At 40.6% G+C, this 11,830-nt stretch overlaps 1 protein-coding gene and 1 long non-coding RNA gene across 2 annotated transcripts in view; both read right to left on the minus strand.

Moving 5' to 3' along the window:
- Positions 1-1,096: 1,096 nt before the first annotated feature.
- Positions 1,097-2,597, minus strand: LOC103925778. Its single transcript, XR_664045.1, has 3 exons — positions 2,288-2,597; positions 1,878-2,114; positions 1,097-1,741 (listed from the first exon to the last, which is right to left on the minus strand). It is a non-coding gene; the product is annotated as an uncharacterized LOC103925778 (long non-coding RNA).
- A 590-nt stretch (positions 2,598-3,187) lies between these two features.
- FBXO3 (F-box protein 3) overlaps positions 3,188-11,830 on the minus strand; it is a 24,715-nt gene continuing 16,072 nt past the window's right edge. The window contains exons 7-12 of the mRNA XM_009334595.1: positions 10,508-10,553; positions 8,151-8,235; positions 7,181-7,303; positions 6,614-6,729; positions 6,235-6,425; positions 3,188-4,337 (exon numbers count right to left, since the gene is read on the minus strand). Of these exons, the coding sequence (XP_009332870.1) occupies positions 4,212-4,337; positions 6,235-6,425; positions 6,614-6,729; positions 7,181-7,303; positions 8,151-8,235; positions 10,508-10,553 (687 nt within the window). The 3' untranslated portion in view covers positions 3,188-4,211. The remainder of the gene's footprint in view (positions 4,338-6,234; positions 6,426-6,613; positions 6,730-7,180; positions 7,304-8,150; positions 8,236-10,507; positions 10,554-11,830) is intronic.

Raw genomic sequence — 11,830 nt, forward strand, 5'->3', positions numbered from 1 at the left:
TGGAAGTATTTAAAAGACGTGTAGATGAGGCGCTTAGGGACATGGTTTAGTGGGCATGGGGGTGTTGGGTTGACGGTTGGACTCGATGATCTTGGAGGTCTCTTCCAACCTTAATGATTCTATGATTCTATGACTTTTACGAGCGCACCTCTCCCGTTACGCACCCCTGCACGCCGCAGGTGGACGCGCGTAACGCTGCGCAGCACCAGCTCGAACGATCGTTCGCAGGGCTCGACGCATGAAAGGCAAGATTCTTCCCGCCCTTCGTTAACCGCAGCTGTCCCACGCTTAATTTCTATCCCAGCAGCTAAACCTGCACTTTGTGCCCGCCGCGCTGCCCTCCCGCCCACAGAGACTGGGTTTCAAAAGGTGGTTGGGGGAGAGCTGTGGCCCCCAGCTTCTTTGGTGGGCAGGGCAACGGAGTAAGAAAATGGGATTAGCTGGACCGCAATCCAACGCTCATCGCCCTCAACCGCTTTCTTCCTAAAGCGCGATGCGGCCGTGCCTGTCATGCATCCCCGCGTGCGGTTAAATGGTATGAATTAATAGGTAGGACTAAGGAAAACTATGAAGAGTTTTAGAACACACAAAGGGAAACAACCAGGAATGGAAAGCGGCAGTTTCCTCCAGGGGTAGCTGAATATAGGTCTAAACATTCACAACCTAGAAGGGGAACAACAGAAATGTAGTTGAGGACACCAAAACCGGTTCTTGTTAAATTAAGAGATTTAGATGAATGTTAGTTAGAAAAAAAAACAACCTGAGTGCTGACTTGAGTACAATATGGAATACCCGTAACCACCGGTTGTATTTAAAAAGCTATTCTGGGTTTATTTTTGTTACTACAGCACAACCGCCAATTCATTTGTTAAACCTAAAGTAAACCCTAAACCACTCGGAACTTAAATCAGCTTCTGTTGGTGTGTTACAGTAGTTAAGATGATTATCAGTCAGCTCAGCGTATGATCTTACAAACGTCTTCAAGGTTTTACCTCTGTTTAAGCCATAAATAAAAGCAAAGGGATGCAAGAGTAAGATGCTTGGGGGTTCCTGCAGGCAACTTATTAAATGAGAATCCACTCAATTAAGACTTGATATAAAAAAATCCCTTCGTTTATTAATTCGCTTAGAAAAGTTTGCAATGAGGAACTGGGAACAAGGCGCTTAACGTCAGCCATAGCTGAACATTTACCTGTTTTCCCTTCCCGAAATCTGGGAACAGTTCCTCACACAGAGGGTAGACTTACCTGTATTGTCACAGGTAAGTGGCATTTCCAACTTGGCCTGAATTTTCCACTTTACATTCTTCGCATAGATGATGAGAAATTACTTTAAACAATGGCGGGGAAAATCCAGCACTGGAATAACTTACACAGCAACTTCCCGCCCCCCCACTGGCTGGCACACCACTTGTTTTTCTCTCCCGCGATGCAGTCACAGCAAGGAAATCGTGGCCAAAGTTTCTCTCCGTTAGACCATCCAGTCAGCAAAAGCCCACAAAAATGCTGAAGGAATCCTACAGCGCAATTATAAAGAGACTGTCAGCATAGGCCTTTTCCACGGACTAAAAAAAGGACTAGACTAGTTATATATTTGCGTTGGATGTGCTAGGTTTTTAACCATATGCTGGATTCATAGGTGTTCAACAAGGCTTGTTTTACGTTGACGGGAGAAGGTCTTAACCAAGCATCCATATCAAACAGTCAGGATCCGAGTCGGGAGAAGCTGACAGAACTTCAGGCTGAACCCGAAGGATGGTGGCCAAAGGGAAGGACGTACGTATGTTATAATCAGTGCGTGCATATTGCACAGGCTAACAACCACAGGAAGCATTTAGCAGTTGGGTGCACGGTATCGGCAGTTAGCAGGACACCTACCCAACACCTGCTTGCTGAATCAGCCTGAGCACTGGTGAAGTGCTGTCTTCTGAAGCGGGACCTCGAGTCAGTTGTCTCCCGTTTTCTAAGCGAAGATTTCTACAGTCCAGCAGTGCCGGCAAACGTAGCCGATGCCTTGTTTTCTTCAATGGACTCGGCCCCTTCACTTTTCGTACCAATCTGGCATAAGCTTCAGAGTTTTGGGTGGGGTGAGGAGAACCACTGGCATAAGCCCTACTTCAGATGCACATAATGAAGAGTTACAACGCTTGCAGTAACGCTGCATCTGGTAACTTTAGGCAATACGCCATGTGCTAAAATAGCTGCCCGAAGCAAAGGAATAACCTTTTCCCCCCGTTACAAATACATACACATTTGGTACACCAGCGGCGACATGCCATTGCCCCTACCTGGTTTCCTTCTCACTTCATACAGGCACAGTTCGCAGGAGTCCCGTGACCACCCGTTGTGCTTGGATCAGAGGCCTCAAACCCTCACATCACAGCGCTCCGAAGTTGACAGAATAGCATTGTCCTGTACCGTGGCGTCTTCTGCAGTAAGCAATAATTATAGTTCCTCTTTAACAACCCAAGGGAGAACCGCTCCCTGAGAAGCATAAAATCACCAGGAGTTGGCAGTGTTTCTGTGGAGCCTTATGACCTTCAGCTGGTATCACTTAACTAGAACATACAGACCCTGGTAAAGTACCAAGCAAGCCTCCGACCATGAGTGTTATCTGTCCTTAAAAACACACAACAGACTTACAGCACTGGAACAAGTTCTAGTTCCACTAAATCCTTTTTTTCACTGATCCTTTTAACAGATGATAAAATTTCTGTGAAGAAAAAGCATTATGCCACAAAGATCACATTTTCCCCTCACAGTTAACACCAAGGAATCCTCAAAATGGAAACGTTTTTAAACCACTCCAGCAATTCACACTGCTGTTCAGGCTTCTGTGAGGGACAACACATTGTTTTGCTTCTCTAGATGTTTCACCTGAACGACTGTTGTAGGGATCATTTGTTTTTCTGCCTTGTACCACTGCGGAAGATCCAGATGCTGTGTGGCACTTGAGAAAGATGAGCACACAGAGAATCTAATACTATGACTTGTAAAAAAAAAAAAAAAAACCAACAACAGGCTTTCTGTATGAGCAGTAACTAGTCAATAATGGAAACATTCAGTTGGAACCACAATATACTGGTTTTCCTCATAGGAGCTACTAATTCTGGATGTCAAAAAGCAGAACTGACTACAGCGATCCTAGTCACACAATCACTGCCCAAATCCTGACAAGAGTCCCACGTAGCACTTCAGAGCAAAGGAAGCAGTTAAGTTGTTTATTCATGACAACGGAAACAAAATAAAAGTGATAAAGCAAAAACAGATACTTCTTTAAATATAGTTTCTAGTCATCCGGTGTTCTTCCAGGCTCCCTTTTTTTTTTTTTCCTTTTCTATTTTTATTCAGGCGTAGTTACAAAAATCCACAGAGGATTTAGGGAAACATGATACTTCAACATAAATTTGTCACCTATGACAAAGTCTGAACGGCAAACATCATATGAAGAAAAAACTCAAAATGTATTTACAAATTCATACTTTGTAGTAATTGAGAAACTTCTTGGTTACTGAGTGGCAGAGTATGCACATACACTACATTCCAAAAGGCATTATCCAATCAGAGTCACTTAGCATAAAATTAAGCTGAAAGACAGATTGTCTAAAAATAAGGCCAGTTTCATTCCTCATTTATGCATTTGATGACCAGAATTTTCTCGTACCTCTATGTTAATTAAAACAAAAAAAAGAGTATAAGAGCACCTGATCTCACCCAAATGGGATACGCAGACTAAACTGCAAGTTTCGTTCTTAGCAGGAGTTATCGAGAGTAGAAACTCATGAGAAAGGACAATAGTATACACCTTTTTTGCCATCTTGTCTATTGCTAATTTTAAATGCTTGTATAAAAACAAATCCCCACACCATATTTGCAATATCATCATAAATAGGCAATAGTTTAAAAATGTAAGATACGATTACCTCGGACTATCAAGCTGTTCTGCACTTCAGAAAAAAGTGAACAAAACCCAAACACCTTTCTCCTCCTCTCCCTCCCTCCCCCTGCCCCCCCACGCCCCCTCCCCACTTCCAAACCAGGGGGGAAAAAAAGTTATACTCTGATGAATATTAGAACTGGCACCAACGTTCATGCTAGTTGCCCTGATGTGCAACAGAAAGTTCATTTACAATAGTCAGAAATATTCTTATGCACTAGCCCCAAAGAGTTCAGCTTCTGAAAACAGTTTATTTTGTTCTGAAAAAAATCCCATCAGGTATGACGTGGGCAGCGTCCAGAAGGTGCAGGAATGTCCAACACTCTACGTCGATCTTCATATTCATCCGTGTCTGTGGAATCTTCGTCTTCATCCACTGCATATTCATTATGATTTGTTTCCTAATACAAAACACATACGTATTTAATTAAAATCTTCAATTCCAGCTAGTTATAAGAAAGCACTACCAACTGCCTAGAAAAATCTGGTCTGCATTATTGCATGAATTAGCTGAAGTAGACATTGTGCTCTATGTCCTAAAACCAGCTCCTTATAAAGTTTAATTTGCCACAGAGATCATTTTGCCAAACTACTTGACAGTTAACTCAGTAAATATCCATTAGCCTTCATTATTTCATATGTACATTTTAACTACGTAAAGCCACAATTCAGTATCTAAGCTGTACCAATTTTCTTGGCGGCTTACGTTGTCTTTTAATAGAAGTAGTTTAAAAACAAAGGGTCATTACTACCTTCAAAACAGAGGTAGAGCAAAAGAGAAAAGCAAATTATTTTTACAGTCAACTGAATGGAAGGCGGTTACAAGTGCCACAAACGTGAGCAAGAGTTAAGAGATGCCATTTTGTGTTAGAAGCATGACATCTGCTGGCACTTACTGTTAGAGCTACTGGTAATCAGAGTCTCAAATCCCTTGAAAAACATGAGAAAGTGTCCGAGCAGATGTCTACCCCCAAGGAAAGATTCGATGCTCACACAAAAACGTTCAAGTTCTATCCGAATTAGTCACTAATTAAGGGCTATGCTAGTGATAAAATAAATAAAGCATTCTTCTCGAAATGTGCCAAAGTAAAGGGAGAGATTACATAGTTCACCTGCAATCTCCAAACTAAAACTACATCATAATTAACAGGAAGCTAAATGTCTTACTGATTTGTGAAGTCATTAAGTGACTATGGAACGCACGTTCAGTGAGGACTAATGAACATCAGACAGTGCTATCATTTTTAAGTTGTCATTAATTGACACTTTTCTTGTTGAAGAAAGTAGATATACTATTATGGCTAAAACAGACGACAGTGTGGTCATACCAAGACAGAATATTTAAAAGAACTATGAAATCCAAACAGCTGACGCCATGCCATGTTTCTAGGTACAAATTAAGAAATGAGATAGCTCCTTAAAACAAAACAAGCAAACAAAACTCAACATTGCTGTAGTCTGCATAATCAGATATACCTCCAAAATACGCCCTGAACTGACATGGATCAGGTTGGACGGGGCTCCGAGCAACCTGATCTAGTTGAAGATGTCCCTGCCCACGGCAGGGGGGTTGGACTAGATGACCTTTAGAGGTCCCTTCCAACCCAAACTATTCTATGATTCTATGATTCTATACATATACATGTATTTCTCTGCATCCTGAGGGTCAGTTGTGTTCAGACACAGGACAACAGAATGGTTACATTCTCTGTCGGGAACCCACAGAGCCCCTGATCTCATTGATACAACCAGGTTTGACCTTGGTACCAGACAGAGGTGAGGACTTGAGGAGGAAGACCCACAGCCATGTACAGCGTCCTATGAAAGCTAGGGCCGAGGGTCTTGAATTAAACTGGTAGCATTACATGTCAAAGCAATGAGGATACACGGCTTTACCAATGTACAAACTGCCTACAAAGATTACTACAGTTGCTAGACTTAGTCTTAATTGGACCATGTTTTGTATGGAGTTACCAGTCTGAATACTGTTCAGTACTGCAATTTTTGCACCAGCAGTGTTTTCTTATCGATAAACATTCCAGAAGCTGAAAAGAATTCATATAATGGGAAATTGCCAAAGTCTCAGACTGAGTGATACTTTTAGACTTTTTTTTTTTTGAGAAATGGTTCTGAAAAAGAGCAATTTTCAAGAAAAGAATGAAAACTGAAAAGTGACATGGCACTGGAGTTTAAACACACAGTTACACTGTCCTATTAAAACTAATCCAAGTGTTCTCTGAAAACAGGAGGTCGGAGAAAAAAAACAACTAGGATAAGCACAACTGCATCTCCGCTTACCATTCGTGCAGTAGACACCTTGAATGTTGGACACACCATATGAAATCTGGGAATTGTGACGTTAAAGAATTTGTCCTTGTAGTAGAGGCAATGGAAGGTGTAATACCCCTCCATATATCCAGATGTTGTGGAAAACGTAGTACAGCTGGTATATTCATAGACTCTCCCTGGACTGATAATTGGAAACTCCCCTGTTGGTAAAATATTAGATCACAATAGTAAGGACTGAAGTAGAGCAACAAAATGATTTTGATACAAACCATACAACTACTACCCTCTGTCACCATGATGAACGGCTAATAATGTAACTTTCATAACATGTACATTAAATACAAAACTACTCTCTCTATTGGGTTCGTAAAAGCAATCTTTTACTTACCAACTACTCCAGGACCCTGAACTTCTTCTACATCGCCTTTGGCATTTGTTATTCTCCAGTATCGACTGTCCAGCTGACAAGCCTTCTCAGGAAGAGCATCTTTGGACATTTCAATTCTAGAAGCCAAACAGCATACTTAATCGTTATGTATCTACTTTCATACATTTTAGGAAATGCTTTAGTACCCTTGGGATCTCTCTCAAAGTAGACGGGGCAAAAAAACCCCACTAAGGTAAAGTATACTCAATCAGTTGTCAGGATCCAGCTCCGTGCCTCTGCTTCACTATCTGTTGTTATTTACCCCTTTCTAAATCACGAGAGTCACTCCTAACTTCTTTCTCCCACCCATCACTGTACTTTACCAATTACCAACTTGACTGGTACTTTGCGTACCTGACCAGGTAACGATTTAGTATTTTTTTTTATTAAAAAGCACAGCATGTTGTGCACATCCTCTTCATTTCAGTATGTTTTTGAATGCTGTGCATAAATTTGCAACAACTGATGCTTTGAACATCACATAGGTCTATCCTGTGTTGTAAGAGTTAATTCAGTTGTTATTTTTACCTGATTCTGTAAGTGAAGAAATAATGCGGTGGATGCACAGAACTGAGTTCAGGTAGAAAAGATGTGGACACAGAAACAGTAATATCTCCTGTGGTAGCAACACATTCTTTATCATGCACATACCTACAGAAAGGAAAACATTAACTCTGCAAATAGCTCTGTACATTACGTGTTTAGCTTTCTGTATGGAAAGTGATTAGTTAATTACTAATAAGAGCACCGTGGTGCTAGGTTGAAAGTAATTCTTGTCATTTGGCAGTTAAATAAAGGATGTATGCAGTGTCTTCATGACGTATACCTCCCCATCACCTAAACTCTTACAGCTATGGATCATTTTGTACCTCCATTAATGCTTGTATTAAGCTGGGTGTTAAATTTGATATGAAGTCAATCAAGACACACTTGTTTAATAAAGATGTGTTATTAAGCTATTTAAAAAACAAAACCTAGCAACTCCTACAGCAAATTAATTTACAGATCAGGAACTTGGTTCTATAGCATCCCAGTTTGACAGAATTAAGGTTCTTGCTTATTATTTAGAAGAAATTAAAAGTGCATGAAGATTCAAACACCAGAACAAGTTCTGTTTATTTACATATTCAACAGTGTTATTTTAGAGACCAGTTCGCTGAAACAATTGCTTTTTTAGCAACTCAGAACAGTCCTGCAGCAGCAGCATGCTCATGGCAAACAGAATAAATATTATGTTGTTAGGTAAGCTTCAGATCAGTTATAATGCAAAATTCTGGTCCTGTTAACGCAGTTACAGACTCTGAAGCTTCTGGTAAAAAAAAAAAAGTTTCTTTAAGCATTCTGTTTTACAGCTTTATCTTCAATAAGTTTCACGTGCTTTCTCCTCTCTCCACCATCAGCTTTTGTATCAGATACCCATAACTATTTGGAAAGAGGTCAGCATTCTAAAAGAAGCATCAAAACCTTGCAGTGAGGTTATAAATCCCAGTCACAATACCTGAAAATCTGGTCTCTGATGATAGGATAACCACCAGTTACAACTTTGTTTACATAGGATGTAAACCATTCCAAGTAAGATGTACCTAGATGCCAAAGAAGAAAAGTATTCATAAGGACAGGCAAATTTACCACTAAGCACATTACGTTAAATACTTCAAGGAAACAGTTTAAAGTTTTGAATATTTTTATAATAAACTCTCAGGCTTACTTAGATGAGTCAGTCCATATTCCAGTCCATTCTACCAACAAAGATCATTTGGAGAAACCAACGAAGAACTAAGAGTTAAGAGTGCATGCTCCAAAAATGACACAGCAAACAGAATCTCTTAGCTAAGTATTTCACATTATAATCATGGTCTTCAAATGCTGGTGCCTGTCATCATCTGGTTGCTGCTCGTGTCTCTTCTGCTATGACTGGGAAAGATGACAAGTATAGTGGCCTAGACTACTTGTAGAGCTATTTCCAACTATTTTACCAACAAGAGGCATGCAAGCCTGCTGGTGGATTTATGGACTTAGTTTTGATATGCATGTTTCCATAGGAATAGAGTTTCTAAGAAACATGCTAGCAAGTTGCAGAATTTGCTGGGATAAGGGATAAGTCTTAGACATACTCCGCACTCCTGCTACAAACCCAGAAGACTAAGGCTGTACGTCATTCCAAAGAACCTCAGATTTTCATACACTTAGACCCACTGTGTGAGAACAGTTTTTCATACACCTACAGCCATTATTTAGGAACAGCTTGATTTCGAAGCAGACAGTCAAGCTGTCACATTTAACTCTCAAAGAAGAGAGTTTCATACAAGACATACTGGCTCTCCATAAAAGAATTTCTTGGCCACAAATCTTCCAAGCATTGCAACATAGAGTTCAATAGAAAAGTACAGAGTTCTTCAACTATTTGACAATATTACTGATACAAAACTGGATTTAAGCTGAAATACGAAGAAATCATTATCCTCACCTTCACTTACATGTTATCAAGTACTACCACTCCTGTTAGATTAAGTGTACTTACCACTCCTTCCTTTGAGCAAGAGCTATGTGTACTGTCCTTTGATCTTTTGGAAGTCTAAGGAACTCCAAGTTTATTATCCTCCTTTCTACCACTAATCCACAAAATGCAAACCTTGTATAAAATAACTCCGAATGGAGAAAGTGAACCAATTTACCCTGCCGCACTCAAAATTACAAGATAAATGCTGTATATGAAACTTCCCCTCCACTCTGCGATAAGCCAAGATCAACCCTTTCAGCCAAGGGGAATACATTTAAATATGATGTCAGATCACCTCACCATCGTCTCAATTCCATAAAAGCAGCAACCTTGAGCAGCAACACAAATTCACCACAGCGTAGCTCTAAAGTATTACATCATCCTCAGGTGGAGAGAAGCAAGTAACCAAACTCTTGAGCTTTTGCTATATCTTTCCTATGATGGTTCTAAAGCACACAATGCGTTCTGCAATGACCTTTGTAAAACAGGTAACAGGTTGACTACTTCACACTAAAATCAGTTCATACAATCAATCAGTACATAGCAAGGTTTCCTAAAACTAGCGTGGCTAAGAGTTTGACTACCTTCAACCCAAACCAGCAATGGTATAGCACTACCTAATGTGGTTTCTCACTGTAATATTAATACGTATTTCCTAAGAAATGTGCAAGGCTAAACTTTAATATTCATTTTGGCGCCATTTATTACACACCTGCTTTCCCACTGAGTGAAAGGAATTAATTTAGACATAGCCACAATTACCAGATTCCAGTGGATTAACAAAAAGAAACAATCAAAACACTATTCCAGTCAATGTACATGTCAGACAGATGATCACAACAGATTACTACATAACCAAACAACAATTACGCAGTTTTCTCCTTCCCTCCTTTACCCTTTGAACAAAGCAATTGGGCAAATAAAAAACAGAAAGGTGTTCTTCTGCAGCTACATTGATAGTTAATTAGGTATCATTAAGGGACACAAAATATTTTCAACTTCTAACATGGTTTCAAAAACTACTGGGGGGGGGAGGGGGGGAATCTTTCTGTCCACTTGGGTGTTGTATTTAATAACTGCTTACATCACCCCTGTGATGGCGACGCTAAGGGTTTTGCTCATCTTGTTAGACAGGCTAGTACACTGAATGATTTGTATACAAGACACAGAAGGACAAGCTTTAATAGAGAAAACTCGCATCTCATTTCAAGTAACCACTGATGTTTAAAGTAGGTTGGAGTCTTACACGTAGCACAGAAAATTTAGAACGCTTGCTTTGTTCAAGTCATACTGACATGCATTTTCTAAACAGTGCAATTAGAAGATTTTGCAGCATATTTTATCTAAAGCATTACCTGTAATGAACATATCAATAGCAGATGGATTGCGAGCCATTTGGTCCTAAAAGGGAAAGAAGGTTATGGATGTATTAGAAGGAGAGCATTAGACTTTCAAAGTTAAAATTCAACACCTGAAATATAACATAGGGAACACTTTCCCTATATTCACTAAACCTAAAATCCGGCTGCTTAATGCATCATTATACTCCCAGTCAGATATTCAAATATATAAAACACATGCCTGTCCCCATGAGTGCTCACGTGACCACTGAATATACAGCTTGAACATTCCACTAAGGCTCACACATATAAAATCAGATTTAATGACTCATTGAAGAAACAAGGCCCCTCAAAATATTGCCTTAGAATAGAAGCACAGAACAGCTGAGGTTGGAGGAGACCTCTGGAGATGATCAGTCCAATCCCGCTGCTTGACGCAGGGTTAGCTAGAGCAGGTTGCCCAGAATGATGTCTTGTCCAAGGACAAAGACCACACAACCTCTCTGGGTAACCTGTTCCAGTGTTCAATCACACTCACAGTAAAAACATTTTTGTGTACGTCCAGATCAAGTTTCCTGTGTTTCAATTTGTGACCATTGCCTCTTCTTCTGTCATTGGGCAGGCATCACTGAGAAGAGTCTAGCTCTGGACTTCTTTATGCCCTGCTATCAGATATTTATGAACATTGACAAGATTCCCCTAAGCCTTCTCTTCTCCAGGCTAAACAATCCCAGCTCCTGTACTACCATATTCTCCCCTGAAACAGCAGGGCTGTCCACAGATGAACCAAAATATAAGTGTGTAAGTAACCTTCCCAGTTCCCAAGCATTATCCAGAAGGTTTAAAAACTCGGCATAATACAAAGGGGGATCTCAACATCCTTCAAGTGATCCATTATCACGGCATTCCCTAGAAATCTCATTGCTACATGCTTTGAAAACAAACTGCCAGGAACTTCACAGCAGGATGAGTCATAGAACGGTTTGGGTTGGAAGGGACCCTAAAGATCATCTAGTTCCAACCCCCCTGCCATGGGCAGGGACACCTTCCACTGGACCAGGTTGCTCAGAGCCCTGTCCAACCTGACCTTGACTGTTTCCAGGGATGGGGCATCCACAACTTCTCTGGGCAACCTGTGCCAGTGCCTCCCCACCCTCACAGGGAAGAATTTCTTCCTTGTATCTAATCTAAATCTCCTCTCTTTCAGTTTAAAGCCATTACCCCTTGTCCTATTATGACTGGCCCTTGTAAAAAGTCCTTCTCCAGCTTTCTTGTAGGCCCCTTCAGGTACTGGAAGGCTGCTATAAGGTCTCCCCAGAGCCTTCTCTTCTCCAGGCT

Source organism: Pygoscelis adeliae, unplaced genomic scaffold (assembly GCF_000699105.1).
Source record: "Pygoscelis adeliae isolate BGI_AS28 unplaced genomic scaffold, ASM69910v1 Scaffold171, whole genome shotgun sequence".
Classification (NCBI taxonomy): domain Eukaryota; kingdom Metazoa; phylum Chordata; class Aves; order Sphenisciformes; family Spheniscidae; genus Pygoscelis; species Pygoscelis adeliae.